Raw genomic sequence first — 25,235 nt, 5'->3', positions numbered from 1 at the left:
ATTAGACTAGTGACTTTCAGCCTTTGGGGAAAATAATGAGAGATATGGCACCAGTAATTACAACACAGAAAAAAGGGGTAGAAATCAAGGGCTAATATAACCAAAATCAATTGAAAAAAGATATAAAAAAACATATTCACCTGCGGCTGGGATGGAGTTGCACTGAAGTTGAAAGTTTCTCCAGTCCTGGCCAAAGAGTAAGAGTCACATTACATTGACAATCCCAGAAGGTTCTATCCCTAAAAGACACTCACATTTGGAAAGTAAAGGGATTAAACTTAACAGTTAGAGTTACAGGCAGTTTGAGGATCCCTTGATGCTTCAGCTTTACTCTAATTAATTTCAAAAAACACCTAGTATGGTGGAAGACCTTCATATGATCCAGTTCTGTAAAATGTGAAGGGGTGGATGGAGGGAAGGGAGAGTTGTACAATGGCAAGAATACTTTTTTGTGTTCACCAAAATCTGGCAAGATAGGTCATTTGGGCAAGGTGGGAATTTGACATTTGGAAGGGCTCTTGGTCTAGAGACAGCTGTCCTCTTCACTCTGCATAATGGAGTTAGTAGGGGGGCATGCAGGATAACAGAATCATTAGTGGGTTGTTTTGTATTCAATAAAAATGACCCCTCATAAGCAAAGTAAACTTAAAAGCAGTTTCATAGTGTCTCTTTCTTCATCTATGTTCATACATGCCATATACTGAAAACATTTCCAATGTAGTAAAACTAAGTGGTTCTCATTTCAGTTCCAGTCCTGTGCTTCCCTTGTTCCTGTATAGTTACCATAGAAACAATTTTGTTGACCTCTCACTTGGTGACCTTTTCCTCTTTAGAACCTAAATATTCACCTCCATCTTACTCAATTGGTTACTTCCCTTCCCTACTCAATAACCATTAGAATCACTGTAAAATCTCACGAGGGCTGAAGTGTGAATATAACCACTAGCTAAAATCAGCCCAAGCATCTTTATTCTGCAGAGTTGGACTGGGGATGACAAGAAGATGTATTTGGAATGCTTTAGTGTTCTGAATTAAAAACTAGTATGGTAACAATCTAAATTCGCTCCTAGCAGCATCCCAGCTCACACTCCTGATTGCATGTTGTTCTAGATAATAATGCACCTTACTCCAGAGTGAAATGTTTTGCCCAGGTGACGAGGAGCTGGTAGTGCACGTTGGCTGGTGCCATGGAGGCCACATCAATGAACAGACTATGCTCTGCCGATAACTCCTCTTCCTCAGGTTCCAGTGGGCACAAGGTACGGCTGACTTCTTGGTACTTATATGTCCTCTGATAGCTACCAAAACACAGAAAGTACTGCATGTTACATCAAAACTAAAAAAAAAATAATTTAGTAGCAACAGTGGTTTTTGAAACATCATTAATGACACAAGGTTATAGAAATAATCTGTGCTGTGGAAGAAATGATCCTAGGCTCAGTAGCTAGCTCAGTAATAACTCAATTTACTTTTTACAGTCAGATTACACAGAGAGAAATAACATCAAGACAATTGGTTAAAGGTCTTTTTGTGCATTAAAATGAAATATGAGCATTGTGAAAACTATATGAAAGCTCATTTAGACATATTTTAATAATCTAAGCTGTTCTAACAAAAGGTCAGTAAGACTTATTATTTTGTTACTGAGGCTGGTGGGATGTTTGACAGGTGGGTTTCTTCTAGCATTCGTTATTTTTCCCCATTTATTATACTTGAAAACTTTCTCTTTTATGCATCTATCTATATTTGCTGTTTAATGTTATATACTGTATAGAGTTCCCAAAGTGGTCGATATTGACCCCCTGGGGTCGATTTGAACTTTCTAGGGGTCAATAGTTTCAATAAAAATATTTGTGGGTTGACGACAGAAAAAATAGACCCCCTCACCACTGCTATTTGTTTGTTACTTCAAAATATATATGATTTCAATAGGTACCTAATTAAGAAGTAAAATATTTCAAAAAAACACTTTTGATAAAAACACATTATATACCAAACTTGAGAACGAAAAGGTAAACTGTGTCATTAACAGAGTCACACGTAAGAATGCATGAAAATACATGTAGCACAAACATGTCTGTGCATTGTCTTATCGAACGTATCAAAGCAAGTGCGGACATGAAAAACTGTTGCATGTCTGCACTTCCTCGCGGTGGGACGAGGCGACGGATATTCGATATTAGCAGAATCTATCAGTCTAGTACGGTCATGCTTTCATAAAACACTATAAATTGGTTCATTTGATGTGACATGTACTTATTTGTGATTTGAACTTTGAATATAATTATTTATTGAGGAGCAGTACTACGAAAAAGAAAATCAGAGGACACAGTTTATTTATTCGAGTTTGAACAAAAATCTTCTGTTTCAAGTAAGTACATACTTTATTGTTTTTTGTTTTTTTTTAATCACAGGGGCTGTCGAAATTGTTTGTTAATAAAAGTTTTCATTTCTTCAGCTAATAATATGACTGAAACAAAAAAAGAAATGCAGACAGTACAGCTTGGACTATTTGTACTTATTTTGAATTTGCATATTTATTTCATAAATGTCAAAAATGTAAAAAAAAAACTCTGCTCGTATTTTTTTGCTTTAATTTTCGTTAGTGCAGGTTTCGATATTAAATGTTGCACAAGATAATGCCATATTCCGTAATCCTTTTATCTTTTTCAATCATTAATTACAAGTGATTGAAATGAAAAGTTTGATATCTAGTGAAATATTTAATATCGAGTACTGTACAAATGTATCAATTTGAGTAAGTAAAGTAAATGACTAGGGGGTCAATGGTTTTAAAAGTTTTTGGTAAAGGGGTCTGTAGCCGAAAAAGGTTTGGGAACTCTTGCTGTATATGCTTCCTATTCTACCATTTTGAATGTCTTTTTTGTATAAGTAACATATATTATACCATTTTCTAAACCCATATTATTATTATTATTACAGACTACTGAAACTGTAGTCATGTATTAGAATAAGCTGGTTCAGAAAATTTCTCTTGGTTGGGTGGATATAAAAGAAGAATAAAACCACTTTTATCCTGGCACCTGCTTCTTTTCATTCTTTGCACCCTCTTTGATATCAATGCAAATAGCATTCCCCCCATATTATACTTCTTCTTATGCCATAATTTTTTTATGAATATTGTGTGCAGCAAATATATTCAATAATTATTCCTTCACCAAATGGTCCTGCAGTCATCTATGCATTTTTGCTATATTTACATATTTACTAATATATTAATCTTGCATATGTACACCCATATAAAATATTTCTGTTGTACTTAAAATATTAGATGCTATGAGAGCTGTCAGATAAGGTCTTTTTGACATGTAAAAATAGATAGATAGATAGATAGATAGATAGATAGATAGATAGATAGATAGATAGATAGATAGATAGATAGAATTTGAACTGTAGGTCAGACACAATATATTTCTTATTGCCATGAATGCTGTTGTAAAAGAAAGAAAGAAAGACTGGGTATATACCATATGGTATTGTATTATTTATTGGACATTTGTCATAAATTATATTCACTGATAAAAGGAGAAGCATTGGGCTGCTTTTTAGAAAATTTCACTCAGCTTTTGGATGTCTTTTCTCTAAACACTATAATGTGCTTTGATGTGATAAACATATTAAACCTTCAAATTGATTAATGTATTGCATAGACTCTGCTTTAGTCCCGTGTTAAGGGGGGACAAGGCCAATTCTGCATATTTGCACTGAACAACTTATTTGGTTTTTTGTCAGTTTATATCGGCTACCTGTTGTCACTTCTCAGGGAACTGACTGAGAGCTTAGGAATACCTCTGCCAAGCTTCAGCTCCATCTTGAAAGCTATGTTGGAGCTACATTAACTTTCGTATGGTGTAGGTATACATTCATAACATGTACCATGTTTTTGCCAACATAAAAATGCAATTTGCAATAGTGTAATGTAAGCAGAGCAATTTACTGCACTCATATTGAAATAATGGCATCTAGCAAGAATGAAGCTGCTTTTGTTAACTGTGACATTCCATTAATTCACAAGTCATCTGTTATGCCAAAATGAGGCAAACATTGTGGCTTGGTGTCCTGGGTCAGCCTGTGATTTATTTATTTTGAGGCAAAGTAGCTTTGGAAGATGTGATGGTGCTGTACGTGGATGCTGGCTTGTTAGTAAAGTAACTGATTTATCTGTGTTTCACAAGGCCTATACTTTACACTGTATTAGCAAATAACAGTGTCTTTATATTTGCCAATTGATAGTGGGTACTCGCTCAGATGCTGGCACCTTATGCCTTTCCCTGGCCCCAAGAACACTGAGGAGAGGTGCTTTAATGCCTTTTGTGCTCTTGTGTGCTCAGTTGCAGAGTTCAACTTAGTACTTGATGTGTCAGGAGGAAGGCTGGTCTTCCAGCCATTGAAGTTCTGCAGCATTGTGACTGTGTATGTAAGAGGTTGATTAGCATAGTCCATATATGATTGTTTCAGGGTGGCAACCAACTAGCATTCAAGGCGCATACACATGAACACATCTGCAAAATGATTGTGATTTATAAAGCTAAATTGCATAGAAATGTATATACAAATCTGATCTTTTTTTCTTGTCATAGACACTTTAATACTCAAGTCCACACAAAGTTTAATAAATAGGATCCCAATGACTGCTTGTTCTGATGTTAAAGATAATGATATGCTCTTTGTGGTTATGATTGCTTGTGTATTTCAAATAAAACCAGATTTAAAGTCTAAGTGGCTTTTGTGTTTATTATTTTGCTATTTTCTAATGTTCAAGAGTTTTGTTCTCTACCATCTGTTTTGAGATGTATTTTGAGCTAGCATGAGGCCTGAGATAACAACTGCCATTTTCCAAAGAACATTAGCTCCCTGCAAAATTTCTCCATGTTAAACTGAAATATATAATCTTTTAGTTATTTTATCAGCAATTATAGTTTTCATAAAATATAACAATTCTATTTGGCTCATCCTTACTTTTGCTGTAAACTACAATTTGAATTGGACCACTCTTTGTGATCCTCACATTCATTAAAAATCTATTATGACAATGCTGTTCATTGTTCGGTTTTTCTTCTTGTCACCCTGGCATTATTGAGTACATAAGAAACATTTTTTCTACAGCTGGAAGATCCACCTATAGTAGCCTCCACATTTCATCAGAATCTGTTGATTTTTAATTATCTATATTTTTATATTTTATATTTTTATTATCTTGTTCCCACTTTTTTTAGAGCATTTAGCTTGTTCTATTTGATTTGTGTATTATTTAGTGCTAATGGCAGTATGCCTGTACAGCAAACAAGTACACACATGCACCAAAGAGAAATGTTATGGATGCCACCTTATATAGGGAATTATGCATCATTTCATCTTTACTTTTACAAGTGGAAGATCTGCTTGTTTTTGAAACTTTTGTTTGTCGTTTTGAAAAAGAGCAGTGGCTAGAGTGTTTGAGGTTGGACTTTTGTAAGATGGGAGGCGATTGCACCTCAATAACACTCCAAGGGAGCAAATTAGTTTTAGGATTCATGGTTTAAAATTGTGTATTCAGTATTAATCTTGGAAGTGATCCTAAAACTGAGTCTGGATTTTCCTTTTGGTTTGATACCTTGTCCCTATTACTATTTTTGGTAACAAGACCTGCGTTAGCATTTTAATTAACGCTTTCTGTACCATTTAGGGTTTAACGTCTGAAACTGAAAATATAATAAGTGATTTAGAGGCTGTAAAAAATAAAATTTATTTTTCCTTTTTTCACTAAAATAGACTATTATCAGGATTGTAGATATGGTAAAATCTTGTCACCAGTCTCTGTCTACCATTATTCTTAAAATCTATGGATATCCCGCTGATGTGAATGTGTCTACTAGAAAAGAGCAATTGATGGACGTTTATATACAGTATATGGGAAATAAACAGTAAAACATCCATCGCTAGTAATAACTCATTAAAACTTTTTTTGCATTGTTTAATGGATATATTTAATTTCTACCATTACCATCAGGTTAACAGCAAATTACTCAAAATCATAATATCTGGAGAATGCTTGACACAAGATATTAAAATACCGTGATACTCACAGTCCTCTCAGTGCAAGCGGAACTTGCCATGACAAAACACCTTTCTGCTGACGCACAACAAATATCACTGGATAGTGCAAGTCCTTCGAATCTGCACTGGCAAAGACACGGATGGCATCTACCTGTTCAGCAAAAGAGAGAGAGAGAATGTCTTTTCTCTTTATACAACTTCCTCATACATTCTCAATAATACCTTCATGGATTAAGGATGTTTATGGAACATTAGTTTTGCCAAGTATTTAAATAACATAGACAAAATACAGGGAAAACTCAAAAATACAGTGCAGAGTCTGCTATAACTGTATCTAGTTTTAGAAGTAATATCTATACCGTCAATGAGTCACCAACACCATATCAGAAAGGAAGTTTGATAAAGTACATTGAACTCATCAGCTCTAATTAAATTGTTATTGTCAGTGAGGCTCTCATTATCTGATAATATTAGTTGCACATTATGAGGTGTTTTGGGCATTTACGAAAGGCTGTCGGATGTTAGGATTCTACTAGCATAGGTGCTGATTTGTGTTGTTAATTTTTTCCACATTACTATTGTTGTTAGTATAAGATATATTTCACAGACTTGTTACTATTAGATTTATTTCACAAATATTAGCCTTGTAACATTCTGGCTCATTGTATTTTCTCATGATTTTCTGAGTTAGTTTCATTGTAATCACATATTATTTATGCTTTTTAACTATTTTTTGTTATATGTGATATCATTTTATTTTCCTACAGTCTGTGCTATGGCAGTTTCCAGGCCCCTGCCTGCAAGGACTGTGACATCACGATGCTGACTATACAGTACAGTATAATACATGGCAGCAAATCCATGGCAGTATTTGGATAGTTTCTGAAATTTAACCTTGCAGTTCTTTTTGCCTTGTGTTATTTTTGTTATTGAACTTTTACTTTTCATCCTTCTGCAAAGTTTTCTTGACAATGATTTTTGGCTCTTGTTTTCGTGTTGATGCCTCAGAATGTTTGATTTCATGTCAACAGTCAACTTTTGTCTTCTTCCCACAGGGTATCTGCCTTTTTTATCCAGGCAGAATAGTATTTATTTCACTTTTGTACTTTTTTGATGTCATTTGTTCTTATAATTTTTATTGTTATTCTATGGTTTGTTTTAATTGGCACTATAATATTGTTGGTGCAGGCTGCCATAACGTCACTGCACCAGAAAATCAAACTAATTAGAATGGCAAATAATTTAGAATCCATTAAATCATTACAGATGGACTTGTACAGCAGACTGGCTTGGGAAGATTTGCTGCAGATTAAATTTAATTTAATAAATATGAAATATTACATGTAGGAAGCAAATAGATTTGAATAACACAATAGGTGGTCTGAAGCTTGACAGTAACCCTTATGAAAAGGACCCAGGAGTCATAGTGGATGCATCACTATCTACATCCAGATAATGTTTAGAACCATTAAGAAGTCTAACAAGTTTTAGGTAATATAGCAAATGTGTTGAGGACAAGTCAAGGGAGGTTATGCTAATATTTTATATCACACTAATGAGACCTCACCTGCATGTATTTCTGCTACAAAAGAGATACAGCAGTTTTAGACAAAGTCCAGGTAAGAATAACTAGGCTGATTCTGGGACTGGGAAGAATGAACTGATAAACTCACCTTTACTAGTCTTTAATCCATAGGTGCAAATATGGAACATTTACATCCTGTTACACACATGCACATGGGAGGCAGCTAAAGGGCTCGAAAGATGATAATCCTGTGCGGGACCAGGGGGTTGGCAGTGTGCACTGACCCTTTCTTTCTTTCTTTTTTTTTCTCATGCACACTTCCTGAGATACCGGTAATAATAAAATAATAAAAACTACAAATACTGTATTCAGAAAAGTACTTAGTTACATAGTACTTCTGATACAACAGATTAACTAATGGCACTATAACTGACGCCCATTGTCTTATGAAATTTCCTGGGCAAAGCTGGGTAATGCAGCTAGTATTATATAATTTAACTTTAAAGTAACAATAATTTGATTCACACACATGAAAATACACTATATAAGTATCTAAGCAATCTGCTTCCTCATATAGTGGCTCACTAACATTCATATTACCTAAGGTTTAAACTTTATGAAAACACATCATTTTAATGCAATAATTAAATAAAAACCTGCCACTAGCCAAAATTTACACCATCATTTATTTGCTTTTGTATTTACATTCCAGAGATTTTTGACTGAATTAGCTGATTTATGTTTAACCGACTGGCCTAAAACAGTATTGTTTGCAGTATATACAAGTTTGGGGTAATGTGCCCTTTATTTGAAAAAAAAATAACAACACTATCTCAACAATGCTGTAAGTAGGGAAGGACAATGTAGCAGATATTACAAACAGTTAATTGCTGAGACTGAATTATCACATATCTTAGCATTCTGATGCACAGGTGTTGTGAAGTAGCCATTTGACAAGTAAAAAACAGACTCATGTTTAAGTGGGGTTCATCTTTTCACCCTGATAAGAGTACACCAGGAGGCTTTGTTGAGAAAACAAACAACATAACTTCTTGACCTTCATTTACTTATGATATTGTAAATTATATAGAATGTAAGTGCCACAAAGCAAGGACAGGCATTGCCAGGAGGCCATAATGAAAGAAGCTGGCATACGAGTCCTCTGGGAGCAGCTCATTCCCCCATGCAACAGCTAGCAGTGTTCCTCAGGGCAGGATCACCTTAGGACACCTACAGAGTGGCATGAGGATTGGAGTCTGGAGAAGCAGCACTATGAGGGAATCGGCAGAATGTGCTGCTGTGGGGAGACTGCCCAGGGTTGTGTATGACCTGGAAATGCTCCAGAGCACTGAAACAGGTAGCCAGAAGCAGATTCTAGGTCAACTTTAAAAGAAAGCCCCCGCTACCACACTTGGACGTGTCAAATTCGGGAGGCAGAAGGAGGCAACACTCAACTTGGAGGACAGAAGGAAGAAGAATTTGTTTTGTATTGTGGTAAATTGATTGTTTCTTATATGGGCGATTGTTTAAAGGTGTCTTGGGGAATATAAACATCTTTTATTTTATCCGAAAGTCATGTTAGGCATTACTGTGTTTGTAGTTTTGGGCTCAGAACAGGTCATCCACCTGAAGCTAAGCGTGCTCAGGCCCAGTCAGTATGTGGATTGGAGACCATCTAGGAAACGCTTGGGTTGCTGTTGGAAGAGGTGGTTGTGAAGCAAGCAGGGGTCACTTATCCTGTGGCCCAAATGTGGATCCCAGTGACAGGGACACCATGTTGCAAAAATGGCACTGTCTTTCGGATGAGACATTATATCCAAATCCCTGGGCATTCTTCATAAAGAGTAGGGTGTATCCTGATGTCCAGACTAAATTGCCCTCTATGACCTGGTCATTCTGGCCTCCTAATCAACCCCTGTGTCTAACTGGCTATTGCTCTGAAAACTTCACCACCTACTGTAATAGCTAATGTCTGGTGAGCATACTGGCGCAAAAAAGGCTGCCGTTGTATTGATATACGTTTTTAATCAAGGCATCATTAAATTGATTTAAAAATACAAACAAAGCATTACTAATGTTTCTAATGGCTCATTATGTCTTAAAATAACTTTTTCAATTTATTATTCACGTATGACTGCAAAACCCCATTTTCAGCAGCCATTTCTCCAGTTTCCTAATGGCAAACTCCCTTCCTTATCCTTATTTAGCCATGTATAAATGGAAACTAGTTAGCAGAGAAACCTTCGTAATGGCATTAGCACCGCTGAAATGTGTCTATTACTGTCTTAAGAGAAAAGGGAAAATTGGATCTAACCAAGATAGAAAAAGATGGGGAAGGCCCAGATGGGAAACTACATAAGAAGATAAGCACATCAGGGTGTTTAGTTTAAGAAACAAATACCTTATAAGTCCTCAGTTGGCTTCTTCTTTAAATGTACTCCAAATAATCGTATCATATACAAGAGAGCAGAAATATTCCAGGATGCTGCCTTTAATAGTCTTTTCTAGTTATCTTCTGTCCAGTATCTTTGTTCTTTTACTCATTTTCACCTCTATATTTTATTTGCCAGTAGTAGGCATGGCTTTCCCTTTGAAATTCTGCCTCTGCTACCAACATTCTGGGCTCACGTTTTCTATGTTGCATTAAAAAGGTATTAATTTCTATCAAAAACATGAAAATTTCTCAGTGAGCCCAAACTTTTAACTTGTTGTGTACATACATACAGTACTAGTCTGCCCACAATATTGATTTCAGACATAAAACAATATTGGTTATTATATATATATTATTAGTCTGTACATGAACTATATTAATTTACGTTTGTATGCATTCTTTGCCATTTGAATCCAATTGGTTTGTATGCATTCCCTCCATATGCCATTTGTTTTCATATGAATTATTCAAGTTTGACACACAAGATGAAGGCTACACAGCAAAGAGTCTTTAACTTCCTTTGGTCTTGTTTATCATGGTAACAATGTTTAGTTTCTTCCCTAAAATGGTTGGTATGTGTAGCATGCCTATCATATTGGACTTCATAAGAGCTATACAGTTTTATATTCAGATATTATTAGTTTTGTAACGGTTGGCTGGGACCCTTGCCTAGATGGCATATCAGGAGAGTGGAAGGAGAAGAAGAAGAGCAGTATCTCCCCCGGGACATGAGATGGCAGCCGCCCTGGTGGGTGTCGGGGCCACGGGAACAGAGCTTGGAAGCTCAACCCTGTGGGGGCCAGTGGCCACTGCCAGGGGATGCCTGGACATTTGCTAAGCCCTGGACTGCAGCATTTCCGCCACACCAGGAAGTACTGCAAGAAGGCCATCCATCAACGAGCATCTGGAGCAGATCCAGGTACAATATAAAAGTGGCCGCTTCACTCCATTCGAGGAGTCGGAGTTGGGAGGCAGAGGACAGAGCTTGCGGGAGAGGAGTGGAGGTGGCAGGAGAAGAGAAAGAAAAGGTAGAGAAGAAAGTAAAGAGAAAGAAAAGGACAGAGCATTATTGTGGTGATTTGTGTACTGCGTGCAGAGAAGGACGAAGAAAAGGCAAAATAAAAGTGTGTGCGTTTGGACATTGTGAGTCTACGTCTCTGTCTGTGGTGCGGGCTGGCATTCTTCCACAGTTTGTTTACATGTCACAAACCAATGTACAGGTTTGTTTATTGGTTGTATTGTTTAGCACCATCGCAAACAGAAAACAGCTTTGAAAGCTTCAAGTGACAGTTATAATAACAATGATGGCAAGTTTAGTGCAGTGGTTATCTCTGATTTTGCACAGCTCCAGTTTCTGCATCAAATCCCAGACTGCTGATGTCAGTGTAGGAGTGTAAATGAGTGTGCCCTACAATTGCTAGGTACTCCATCAGGGAGTTTAGTGTCACCATCCACAACTGGTTAGAAAGTGGATAGAAAGTGAATTAAAAATGATGCCTTACACAAGTGACTTTGTGAATCTGGTGGTGTTTATCATAGTTACAGATGTGCCAGTCTCCTGCTGTTTCAGTGTACATTTTGCATTGATGCACCTTCTGTGAAGGTGGAAAAAAAAGCTTTGGTGGTTCTAAGGTTTCAAATTTCATTATCATTATTTATTTATTTTTGATAACTAATGTTATTTATATTCAGTGTTGTTTCCTGCATTGGCCCATTGATGCTGAGAGAGACTTTGGTTCAATTAAGTGGGTTCAATAATTGATGCATTAGTGGACGACATTATTTGTTAAAAAAAAATCTGAAATGTATTAATGGTCAGCAAATAATATGACATGATTAATTGTTGTTCAACTGCTCACATTCTTTTGATAAATCAGCTAAAAATTGAGTTGGCAGAGCTTTGAATCATTTGAACCATGTGTACAATGTTACTGATCTGAAACCTTAAGTGTACCCTTCAGTTCGAGGCATTGGAGCACCCCATGCCCCTGTGTTTGCTTATTCTCTTTAGAATTTCAAATACTTCCTTCATGTTGCCACTTGGTCCTCAGTTTATATAGGGTGAAAAAGTTAAGTCTGGCCACTGTTTCCTCATAACTCAAACTGTTTACTCCTGGAATTAATCCATTACATTCAGTTGTTTATCTAATGTAATTTGGTCTTTAATTGAATATGGAGACTAAAACAGCATAATTTATTCCCAGTGTGACCTCATAACTGCATTATGCAGATTAGGCATGACCTCTCGTGACTTTTATACCTAATGTCTTTGCTGCCTTCTATACATACATCTTGGACAGCTGTAAATCCACTACACCCCCTGTCTTATTTTTGTATGACACATACAGGAAAGCTACTAGAAATACAGCTTTAGATAACTTCAGGTCACTTTTTTAATTGGTAACAGCTGTTTTTATTTGATTATCTTGTAGATTATTAAATATGAATTGCAGTATTCTACTAATGCTAGTTTTATTATTATGATTTTATCACCTCTTGTTGTAGATCACCACTTGTGTACATAGAGGTGCTTTTTTACCTTGACACTTGCACATTCTTCTTAGTGTTTAACACTATTACTATAGTTTCTGATTTGTTTGAAAACTCGTCTATTGCTCTTTATAAACTTAATGTGTTTGTAAAGTGCTTTGTGATAGTGTTCTTTTTAAAATGTGGACATTACATATGTGATTGATTCATAAGATGTGCTTTATATATTCCTTTTTTACATATATGTACAGTATTGGCCCTGCAATTTCTCTGTGACATTTGCATATTCTCCCCATGCGTCCCTGACTATTCTCTCCCATACCCCACAAACATGCAGGTCTGACCAACCAGTAGTCCTAAATTTGTGCATAAAAAGCTCTTTTGCTACATTTCAACCCAAATGTGAATTACAGTTGGTATCAGATTACACATTTTACAATACTCAGGAATATCATGTAACTTATCAACTGTGCTCTCAACAGATAAGGTCACACAGAAGTTAATTCTATTACTTTCAACAGCCACTGCATCTACACACTGCTCTTTCCTGCACCAAAAAAAACATGTAGAGTGTGTTATAGTGGAGACTGTTACAATATACACCCCAAATGTATCATAAAAAAAATGAACTTTCCCTACTTCTCAACACCTGTCAGTTTCCCCACAATTAACCAACAATATTTCCCTACTCACACACCCTTGAGCTTCATATTCTACAAACTGTAAACAAGAAATACATTCAACGCAAAAGGTCTGTGAGCTGGTGGTTCTTAAGGGTCATCAGGTGGAACTCCCTCTCAAATATGGTGTATTTAAGGCCAGTGACACCAACACAAGTCTACCCTCTTTTCCCATCAGCTAATAAACCATGAATACATGTCAGCCAATACAGCTTACCTGGCCATTGCCTCCTCACTCCAGGCAACATTTTTCCAGTGTAGCTACAATCATCTGCTCGCCTTTTCCGCCACATTTGTCAACTTCTGCATGGTCTCCTTATAACCAGTTCTGGATAACCTGAGTTCACGTAAGAGCTTGCTTGTTGATCTATTATAGAACCCCCTACTGCAGATCTCAGCAGGTCTGACTAATGTTATCTATCCCAGCTGTATAATGTCTATTGCAAGCTCATTCTAGTGGTTCATTTTACATTTATAGTCTGATGTTTATTAAATTTTCATTTGGGACCATTGAAAAGATATGCAGTGCTCTTCTGCGACCACAAAATCATATTTGGTCTTAGATTAGTAGTTATATTGTCCCTGGGGACAGCTAGTCTATTTCCTAGTTTAACCGACAATCTAAAAATCTGTAACACTCAGTTGACCAGACCCTGTCTAAGCAGATCCATTCCTCTCCCTTTCACAAAGTTTATTATTTTGGTTCTTTCTCACACCCACAAAATAACAACTCATTTTTTACATTCTATCACCACAACTTTAACACCTGATTTGCCCCCATGTGTACCTGCCTTGACTTAAACTCACACTACATTCACATAGAATGTGACGCAGAGAGGCCACCTCCACACATAGGGCACATAAGTGGTCCTTATTGACTCAAGGGAGCACATTGTACACCACCTACATACCAAAAACCTGATCTTACTACTATTCATCCCACACTGATCTCTGAACCCCTGAAAATGATTTAAGGGTTTAAATTGGCATAACATTTTCATCGTCTAAGCAATTTGCAAAAGTGATTAAAAAAGCAAATAAAAAGTTAAGTTACATTGTAAAAACTGTTGAATATAAATCTAGGTACGTTATACTCAGACTATATTTATTATACTAGTGAGACCACCTCTGGAGTACTGTCTGCAGGTGTGGTCACCATGCTAAAAGAAAGGCAGAGCAGCATGTGAAACTGTGCAGAGGAGAGCAGTCAGGTGCCTCCCCTGGACTTAAGGACATCTTCTACTGTGACACTCTCAGAGAATTAAACCTGTTTAGTCTTGAGCAGAGGAGACTGCATGGGGACCTGATCCAAGTGTTTAAAATTCTCAAATGCATTGATAAAGTAGGCCCATCAGAATTCTTTCAACTTAATGGTGAATCCCATACTCGAGGATGCCAGTGGAGAATAAGGTGAAGAGCAGGACTGAAGCTAGGAAACATTTTTTTATGCAAAGAGGTATGGGAATCTGGTGCACACTACACAGTCGTGTAGTACAGGCAGAAACTTGGCAACCTTTAAGACAAGAAACTAGGACAGATTAGCTATTAAACAAATGAGTTTGATGGACTGAATGCAGTACCGCCGCTCCCTATATGCAGAGTACGCAGTCTGCATAGGGCACCAACTGCCAGGGGGGCACCATCCCAACTGCTCAAAAAAATATTTTTATACTGTATATTATAATAATAAATTAATATTAATAATATACATATACAAATAAACAAAAATATAAACGTACATATTGCATTTTACGGTGAACGCAGAGTAGGCTAAGCACACATGATGATGCCCTCATGTATTTACTTTTATTTGAATAAAGTTCTATTTTGGCCACTATAGTAGGTGTTTTTTTTATTATTTTATTTTTACTTCCATAATATTTGGGGGAGGGGGCACAAAAGTTTATTTCTGCTTAGGGCACCCATTTGGCCAGCAGCGGCCCTGACTGAATGGTCTCTTCTCGTTTATCAAATTTCATATGTTCTTATGTTTTCCTGAAAGTGTAGGAATTTACCTGACCGGACTGTTATTTTTTGACTGTTCTTGCAGTCACATCAGGAATTAAAAAGAGGCTAATGCCCTGAATGATTAGAAGCTTGAATACTGTGCTGTAGTATGGATCAGACTCTCAGTTTTAATGAACACTACCAATAAGATTATTGCACTTTATACAGTATGTGGTCTCAAGCAATTATGAATCCTTTCTTACAAAAAAATCAGAATTGCATAAACAAAAACAATGCAAGCAATTAAAAAAATGTTTAAAACATCTATCAGACGTATAATGACTTAATGATATACTGTAGCTCTAAACAATCAGTCACTGTGGCTTCACTGATGCATTGCAAAGCCCCTGCAGGTTTCTTTTACATACAAATATTATTAAATCTGTATCCCCAACCCATGACCATGAAATGGATTAAGTGGGCTTGATTTGTTTGTTTAAAATATTGTAACTTTCTTGTTTCTAATAGCTATTGATTTCCTAAATGTGCCTCTGGTGGGCAGGGGCATAGGCAATGCTCACTCAAAAGAGACATCTACACACTCAATGGAAATACAAGAAAACCTTTTAGCTTTTTTCTGCATTTAGTTGCCCTCTTCCACATCCAAATAAACACCCCAGGATGACATCCTAGTAATGTCACTGTTGTCTATTGTTATATCATCTTCTTGTTCAAATAAAAAATAGCTGGATTCTATATAATGAGTATGTGCCACACAAGCAGCAGTATTTCAAGTCTTGATCCAGAAATATCTGGAAAAAGTCAATGAAAATATAAGGAACGAGCTGGCTTCAGAAAAGGAAGACTCAGGGTCGACCACATCTTCTTCCTCCGGCAAATACTTGAACAATCCCACAAATGGAACAACCCGCTTTATATCATGCTTGTGACTTCAAAATGGCCTTTGATAGCCTACACTGGGCTTCCTTCTGGTAGATTCTTCAATACTGTGGCATTTCCCAGAAACTAGTCAGCCTCATACACTCACTATACAAGAATTTCAAGTGCAGAGGTACTCATAACGCCAGCTGGTAGAAGCATTTAATGTGGAAATTGGTGTCAAGCAAGGCTGCATCCTCTCACCTTTTTGTTTTCCATAGCTATTGACTAGGTTATATATAGAGAAGAAGACAGGGTATACAATGGACACCACAATGCTAGAAGACTTGAATTACAGTATGCATGCAACATTGGCCTACTATCAACCAGGCACCAAGACACTCAGTAGAAGGCTGAACATCTGACCGAAACAGGCAGTACCATTGGCCTTAAAAGTAAATATGGAGAAAACCCATGCAATGAGGAAGAACACTGGTGTGGAAGAACCCATTATAATGAATAGTAGACCACTGGAAAAGGTATAAGAGTTTATGTATCTAGGCAGTAAAGTTAACACGAACCAGACATTAACAACAGAATTAGCAGAGCAAATCAATCCATACAGAAGAAGAAATGGTGATCAAACAAAGTACGTACTCCCGCTAAGATCAGGATATTTAAGACCAATGTCCTCCTTATCATTTTTTTATGGCTCAAAAAGCTGGAAGACCACCACCTCCATTGAACGGAGAGGTTTTCCACACTAAGTGCCTAAACTGAGTAATGTGGATATACTTGCCCAACACCATCTCAAACAAGGACACCATGATCAGGACTGGAATCGGAGCCCCCTCAGAAACTGTATGGTTGCATTGATGGGAATAGCTGGGTCAAGTCCGCCAGACGCCATACAACTTCCTCTTAAAGGACAATGCTCTGTTGGACACCACAAGGGAAAAGAAACTGTGGCAGAATTGAAGAAATCTGGCACAAAACAGTGGAAAAATAATTCAGAAGCCGAGGCCTGACTCTCCAGACTGCGCCACAGCACAGCAGCTAATAAAGAAATTGCACTCCCTTTCCAATACCTCAAGCACCAGACAGCATGGACAAGACTGAATGAATGAGAATGAATGATGTCCATGATACCAACAGAAAAGTGGCCTTTGTGCACTTGCAAGAGTGAGCTACAACAAATGGGATGGGTGTGTACTTTTAAGGCATTTTCACTTCATTGTTCATGTGTCAGGTTGACCTGTGGAGTGAGTAATACTGCTGAGCTGAACTTCACTGGTCTACATTAGATGTCCACTGGAGAATTTTAAACGTTTTCTTGCTTCTATCCTACATCGGCAAGAAACTGAGAAACACTGCTCTTTTATATCTACTACGCCGTCCTATGCATCACCTTGTTTGGAGCTTGCATGTAAATGCAACCCATTCTTACAGTTCTGAAGCCAGCAGGCAGAATCGGAAGAAAAACTGATTGATAGATTTTTGAAGGGTGCACTCACGACCAAGGAGTCATGATTCCGTCTCATAGCACTAATCTAATACAAGAAATGGGAGAAAGCTTACAAGCACACAAGGAGAACGAGCAAATACGGACGAGATTAGGGCACAGGATTCTGCAGCTGCGAGGGTATTTAATCGGGCCGCCTACATGCGATGTAATTGTGTTTTTAAGTGAACAATATAAGCCATACATTTCTTATAACGTCAAGAGGAACTGAATACAATTTGAACAATCTCTCATCTTTAATGCTTATTATTATTCTGGCTTAGGTTAGCGAGTCCAATTAACTCCCAGCCGCCCAGTTTTCGCACGAAGTGTCACGACGGACTGTGTGAAGGAAACGCGTGATAGCCATTCATAAATTTGGCAGAGCTAACCTTCGTGCCACCGTGCCACGTACTAGAGTCACACTTGTCCCACCTTCCACTGCTGTCTTTACCCCGTTATTGAGGTAGGGGACGATATGCTCTCCCTGTTATTTGTGCGGTTGCTGCACGGCTTCTCCGAGCCCTCCGCTTGTTCGTCTCGATTGTCTGCCAGCTCAACCTTGTACTACGCACCTGTTTCCCGAGAGTTTGCTTGGTTCCCCGTCGTGCCCCTCCTACCTGCCCGGCTCTTGAGGTGTAGCTGAAGCTGTAGATGTTCTCTGTAGTCCTGCTCACGGCGCCGCTGTAAACACGATTAAATTCGGCCTGCTGAGGCGAGGACGGGAGTTTTCTCTGGCACTGGCATCCGACAAGGAGTGAAGCCAGGAGCATGGCCGCTGCCAAGCTCAGTGAACCCATTTGGACAGCATTCCCCACCGGTCTGGTTCCAATGAATATCCATAGGCGTCGCATAGTTGTGCCTATGTACTGGCTATCCCACCGAGAGAAAAAAATCAGAATCCGCGATCAAATATTAATGATCTTGATGGCGACGATGAAAACGCTCAGGCTCCAAGATGCAATCGAGAGATAGCGGCGGAGAAAAAAAAATAGCGCTCGTCAGCTCTGGACAGAAGGTGGAGAAGAGAGCAAATTAGATTTATCAGCGAGAGAGATCGGCAAGCTGCGATGTTACATATTTCAGTGAAGTGCACGCAGAATTAGAAGATTTGCATTTTTAAAACAGATTTACAAGGTTTATTTTATTTCTGGTTACGCATTTAAACCTGCGAATACTGTCTATTTCGAATACATCGAATGACAAAAGCCACCCTCTTCTCGGCTTTGAAACAATGCGCGCAGTTTTACTTTAGCAAAATTACCATACAGATTTTTCATTCAAAAAAAAAAAAAACTCAAAGGTTATCGTTTTATTTTTTTATAGTTTGGACAAGCAAGTATACAGTGTATATTTTTCTCTTTTTTTAATTAGAAACAATTTTTTACTATTCATGTGACAATTAAAAGATTGATTTCCCACGGTCTTTCGACTGAGACTCACAAATTCACATTAGCTGACATTTTTCCTGTCTGAAAATATCAAGAAAATGTTTTAGGAATCACAAATAGGATAATAGCCCTCACTTCTGTCTTTCGTGTTTTTATTAAATGATAATGCATTCAAATGACTATTGTGCCACTGCTGTTTTATATTTATTCGTTTTTTGTGTGTTTCCAGAATATCTCAGAAATGGTAAACAAATATTATATGACTTTACTTCCCCTCTTTTGCGTTGTGAAAAAAAGGTATCTGACTTCAGCCCATGAGATATGTCCACCAGGGCTCCTGTCACTCTAAATTGGGTTAGTCAGGCTTAGAAGAGGAGAAATGGATTTACTGTCAATCTAGTCTAAGAACATTTTCATGTCATTTTACAATCCGATGGAACTAACAATGCAGCTAGTTGCCAAGTAAAGTGATCTGCTGTTCTTCATCTGGAACTGCAGCATCTTTGGTGCTCTCCAATGCTCATTATGGAGAGATAAACCATTGGAGCTCTGTGAAATAATATTATTTTGACATCTTGATCCCACAGTCTCCATCATTCAGTCACTGCAGAAAGCCTGGATCCATAAAAATAGAACCATAGACTGACCAGTAAATCAGGAGCATCCCAGGTTTTAAGCGCTTGCATCAAGAAGAAGTGCGAAATTTGTATGACATAATATCTTACCAAGACCATCAGCAATTTAAATATTCAAATTTATTTACAATAATACAATAGTCTTCAGATTCTCAGACTGCATTTTTTCCAAAATTTCAAAGAAAGGTTTTAGCGAGGCTGGAGAGAGGAGTTGTCCTGGAAAGAATCCTTACCCCAAATTAAATAGATTAAATTTATTTCCATGGTCACTACTTTCATTCTGTGCATGAAGGGTGTGAATGGCAACAGTAGATTCAGAATGCCATACTTTTTCCCCAGGATATCCTAGGATATGCAATCAAAAGCCAGATTCAGAGTGCCCTCATGTGTTCCTACAGCCACTCCATGATATCTTCAGTTTACTTAAGAGGAGGGTGAGCAATAGTCAGGCCTGTCCTGGCTGAGTTAACTCAGTGGATTACAAGATCCTCAAGGCCACCCGGTAGCCTCACTAAACTCTTCCTTTGCCCATGCCTCTGTGTTTACCCATACTGCAGCTGGCACTTTTTTAACTCACCAGTAGCTCCCCATCATATTCAAAGACAAGATCTTTCTGCACAAACGTAATGGTAATGGTGGTCCTGACTAAACTCTGTGTCACCGGTTCACCATGTCCTCAGCAGCAAATATCAACCAAGGTGTCAAGTACTGGGATGGTAGGTGTCACTTTAAGAACTGTTGCTGTTACTGCTGTTTGGGTATAAATGGGGAGCCAGTTATGAAATGTGGAGAAGAGGATCAAAAAAGAGAGCTGACAGTAAACTTCATGTTCATATGGTTTGAGAAGCTACATGTGTGATACTGAATTAATACAGAATACTTAATTCACTGCCTCTAACACCAGGTATCAATGATCAGAGTGAGCCCATTTTGTGTTTGCAGGATTAAATGCTCAAATTGCTTCATGCTTATTCATTCAATAGTACAATTTACCATGACAGAGAAACTCACGGCTCTCATTAACCTACCACCAAAGATATCCTGAATATGCAGGTCTCTCCAGCAGCTAAGGTCATAAAACTGGGAAAACAGATTTTTATTTTTAATAATATGTATTGTTTCTGCATTGTCAAATAATAACATGGCAATAGATATGCAGTAATAAAAGGTTGAAGGAGCACCATCTCCAGCTGAGCCTGGCAATGACAGACTTTCTTCTTCTTCAATTTAGTACCCCATCTCTGTTTAGTTTGGCTTATCACTAACACCTGCCAAGTCTGTACCTGCAGCCTTGGGGTGGTGTCCTTCAGGCACCATGTTACTATTGTCTCTCAGCCTTTCAGATTCACCTTTTAAAATTTCCACAAGACCAGACCGCATCTGACAGAGTATGCAGTACAGCTCCTGGTCCAGGCTTTGGTCTTGTCTTGTATGGACTACTGCAAGTCTCTGCTGGCAGGAGTACCAGTATGTGTCACCTGCAGATGGTTTAAAATGCAGTGGATAATCTGGTGTTCACTCAGCCAAGGTCAGTTCTCTTTTCAGATCATTATACTGACTTCCTGTAGAAGCATGTTTTAAGTTCAAATCCTTGATGCTTGCCTACAGAGTAGTCAGTGGGTTAGTACCTATATGTATGGAGACACTTGTGAGGTCCTATACTCCTCCTCAACCACTCAGTTCTGCAGATAAGTAGCATCTGGTGGTGGCATTAAATCTCAATTCAAACTCTTTTCACATGTTTCTCCTAGCTGGTTGTATGAGCTACTCACCTCCGTTCAAAACTCTGACTTATTCAATATGTTTGCTGAACTCCTGTCTAAGTGATGTCAGCTGTTAGGTAACTCACTTGTCACTTGTTCTGATTGCTTTACTTGTGATGACAACATTGTCCTGTAAAATAGGTTCTCAAATAGCCCTTCTGATCATTTTTGACGAAGACGCCTATTTTTTTTTTATCTAATTGAAAGCCTGTTTCAGCACTAAAGGACCTAACTATAAAAAACCTGTCCAGTCGAACTACACTTCCCATAATGCAATTTAACGATCGCGTCGGTTGGTATGGGAACAAGACGGAAGTAACCCCTAGATGACTGGCGTGCCGTATGCGGAGGCGGGTAACGGAGGTGCTGAGGCGGCAATGCAAAAGTGACAAGTAGGAGTCCTCAGAACAGCTCGAGAGGTCGTTGTTACAGTTTTAAATTTACAGCCTCAAAGTCGTGTCTAAAGTTTTACTTTTCCACCTGTCGTTTCATCACAATCCAGTGTGCAAAATAATTGTCGCGACGCCCTCAAGCTGGCGTTCTGGATTTGCCTTTTACAAACGACTGAAGCTCTTTTTTGTGTAGTACAGGTGTTTTTTTAAATTAAGGTGAGTACACAACGTTTTTATCATTTATTATAATATTAAGGGTCTTGTAATATTTCGTATAGTAGTTGTTAGTTCGGCCTATTTTAGGATGAGTTAGAATTTCCTGACAACACATTTTACGGGGTGCAGCTAAACAGCCCCGTAGCTGTTAACTTGCGATCCAACGTAGCACTGCAATGGATAACTTTTACTGTAGACTAAAAAGCTTTCAGACATGTTTTGAACGGTTCCTTTTTTCTTATTTGTAAAATGCCTCTTTCATTGTTTACCTTTTATTTACATGTGTAAAATTCATAGAGTTGTTTTTATCGACTAATTTTTAATTTTTTTAGGGCTGCACAAATGTCCTTCATCAAAATAAATCGCTCATATTATCCCCATGGTTTTGGAAAGAAAAATGTGAAAACAAAAAAAAGGGCCGCACCGAAGCAGGAGTGGGTGGTGAGTGTGACTTCTGTATTAGAGTAAACTGGGATGGAAAATTAGTGAGTGAAGGAAACTTTTGCTTCAAATACTTTTCATTAATTGCATGGCTGCTTATGAAACACACTCTATTCACCAATTTGAAGTCTTTTAATTGGAGTTGTCAAATTTGTTGTAATTCAAGTAGCCGAAATTATAGCCTAAATAGTAACACATGCTGTGTATAGTTTAATATTTCTGCATACATTTAAGTAAAATGTGGTATCTGATCAAGCAAAATATTCTGCCAACATTTGTTTTATTACGAGGGGTTTTATTTCATTCTATTCTGTAGTTATCACAAACACTACTGCCGAGGTTTACTAAGACTGTTTTTTTTTTTTTTTAAACTTTATGTATGGTCCAGAAACGAGCATTATGATCAGGGGCTAAAGGTTTAAAGGTTTCCACTGCAGTGAATCTCTAAATTGTTGTTGAGTACTTCTATAACCCAAATCCCTCTTTATTGTAAAATATACATTTCGTTCATTAACATCTGTTATATACAGTATATATATTTTGCATTACCAGTTTCTTAGAAATCCTATATCATGATTGAAGAAGCACATTAGATTTTTTTCAAAAGACATAAAGGAAAAATGAGTGCCTTGATTTTCATTACGATTCAAAATGAGTAGTAGTAAAAATGCTAAAATTCACAACACTGGATACAAAATAATGTGCGCATGAAACACTAAAACATAAATGCTAGAAACACAAAGTCTGATTTAGAATAATAAAGGCTGAGTTGTCCTGCTATGGACAGTGGGCTTTAAAAAAGTATTCAATATATGGTAGAATGATAATGCACTCAATTTTCTATTTAATTATTTGGAACTTTTTTTCCTCTCAAGTAATTGAATACTGAAATATACCAAATCCACATCTTTATTGGCAATTTTTTTGAATTTATAAATTTTTTCATTTTCCTTATCTAATAAGCAGCTCTTAGTGGTCATGACCTATTCTTATATACTGTGAACAAATTAGCAATGATAACTGCATTTTTAATTATTTTGAAAGTTCTAAAACCACATGGTTTGTTTTAAAATGGAACATTCTTGTGTTTTGACAAAAGTATACACTGCTGATCAACAGTTTTCGAATAACCCCATTGCTCCTAACCACCCCCTCCCCTTTTATTGAAATATATAAGCAGTTCAAATTCTCCTTTCATTTGTTAATTCCCTTTTTTCTCTCCATTATGATAGCAATATACAGTATTGTCCAAATCATGTTTCAGGTTGTCTAGCAAATCAGTTTGTTCCAGCACTGCTTTTATATAGACACAGGGTTCGTAAGTAGTCAAGAAAAGTTGAACACCTGTAGGAACTGTTTGCATTAGCAGTAAGTTGTTAACCTGTTACTTGTTCCATTAAAAAGGCCTATTTTTAAAAAGTGCCAAGTTTTAAATTATTTTTCAGTTTTTGATCATTTAAATACTTTCTTTAAACCTTTGGTAGTTTATTTACTTTGGAAGTATTGCTTAACTTTTGTTCCATTTCAGGTTATTCACTGGACCTAAACTACTTTAAAAAAAATTAAAAAACTGAAAAAATGTTGGTGTTCTATAACGTTTGACCAATGGTGTATAATATTACACTGTACATGACTTAGTACACTATTTGTTAATTTCCTTTGCACTGAATGTGTCAGAGATAGACTTGTGAAAGAACAGGAAGATCAGTCTGAATAATATTTTACCAATCGTGTGACAACACATCCCAGTTTGATTTCGATCCATTTTTCTCAGATTTTGATTATCAAACCTGTCACAATTAGTGCCGCAGTTTGCTGTTAAATTGAAATTATTCTTGGAAAATATGAGACTTGTTTTACATGTGACCTAACATGACATCTTTGTCTGCAACTGCATAATTAATTTTAACCTTATTAAAGTAGGTTAATGATGAATGTACTATTTTAAGTTGTTTCATTTGCATCTTGTTTTTCTGATTTCTGACAGAACACTATGACTGACCTCAGTGTACACCGTGCCACACCAGAGGAAATGGTAAGGCCTTGTATAATAGCTTGTCTGTAAAACATACTCTAAATATTGGATTAAGTGTGCTTCATGTTTGAATATAGTCATTTATCTATACATTACTCTTTGTTGTGAAATATGTATAAGACATTTTTGTTTATTATCGTTGTGTTTTTATATTAAAGTGTGAAAATTCAGTTAAATTGTTTTAATAATATTTGAAAACTATTTTATACTGATTGGATTTTTCATGTTTGATTTATGTGGTTAGTGTTGCTACCTCACATCTCTATTGACCTGGGTTGAAATGCTAGGTTGTGCATATTCCCCTTATGTTCACTTTGGGCTTTCTCTGGCTACTCCAGCTTTCCTCCCACAATGCTAAAGCAAGTGTGTCAGTTTGCTGAGCTGTTCTTAGTTGGCCCTGTATAAGTGTATAGTTTTTCTTTACCCTGGACTGGTGTCCTTCCCAATGGATTCCGTGTTATACTGATATCTTCAGAGTCATCTTCAGCACCTTGTAGCCCTGTAAGGCAGGGAACACAAACTCTGTTGACTGAGGGTCACAGTTGCTGCAGATTTTCATTCCATCTACTCATTTAATTAATAAAAGTTTACCTGTAAAAGGAAAATACTTCTTTTGCCTTAATTATAATTAACTTGATTTTTATGATCAGAAACTCTTTTTTTCTCCATAACCAGCAGCCAGCAATAATGAAATGCAAAGTAAGATGAAGCCAGATGGTTCAATTCTGCAGTCACAGTCAGTAGATACAGTGGTTTGAAAAACTATTTGCCCCCTTCCTGATTTCTTATTCTTTTGCATGTTTGTCACACAAAATGTTTCTGATCATCAAACACATTTAACCATTAGTC

At 37.2% G+C, this 25,235-nt stretch overlaps 2 protein-coding genes across 3 annotated transcripts in view; one reads left to right on the top strand and one right to left on the bottom strand.

Moving 5' to 3' along the window:
- The window catches only part of sidt2 (SID1 transmembrane family, member 2), a 59,471-nt gene extending 40,769 nt beyond the window's left edge, over positions 1-18,702 (bottom strand). For both annotated transcript variants that reach the window (XM_039744118.1, XM_039744119.1), the window contains exons 1-4: positions 18,134-18,702; positions 6,087-6,208; positions 1,128-1,298; positions 141-186 (exon numbers count right to left, since the gene is read on the bottom strand). In XM_039744118.1, coding sequence (XP_039600052.1) covers positions 141-186; positions 1,128-1,298; positions 6,087-6,208; positions 18,134-18,367 — 573 coding nt within the window. In that variant the 5' untranslated portion in view covers positions 18,368-18,702. The remainder of the gene's footprint in view (positions 1-140; positions 187-1,127; positions 1,299-6,086; positions 6,209-18,133) is intronic.
- A 2,941-nt stretch (positions 18,703-21,643) lies between these two features.
- Positions 21,644-25,235, top strand: part of spice1 (spindle and centriole associated protein 1) — a 52,415-nt gene continuing 48,823 nt past the window's right edge. The window contains exons 1-3 of the mRNA XM_039744116.1: positions 21,644-21,910; positions 22,243-22,351; positions 24,339-24,386. Coding sequence (XP_039600050.1) covers positions 22,253-22,351; positions 24,339-24,386 — 147 coding nt within the window. The 5' untranslated portion in view covers positions 21,644-21,910; positions 22,243-22,252. The remainder of the gene's footprint in view (positions 21,911-22,242; positions 22,352-24,338; positions 24,387-25,235) is intronic.

The sequence above is a fragment of the Polypterus senegalus genome, chromosome 2, assembly GCF_016835505.1.
Source record: "Polypterus senegalus isolate Bchr_013 chromosome 2, ASM1683550v1, whole genome shotgun sequence".
Classification (NCBI taxonomy): domain Eukaryota; kingdom Metazoa; phylum Chordata; class Cladistia; order Polypteriformes; family Polypteridae; genus Polypterus; species Polypterus senegalus.
The sequence above is the reverse complement of the archived record's forward strand: the minus strand, read 5'-3'. Positions and strand labels throughout refer to the sequence as shown.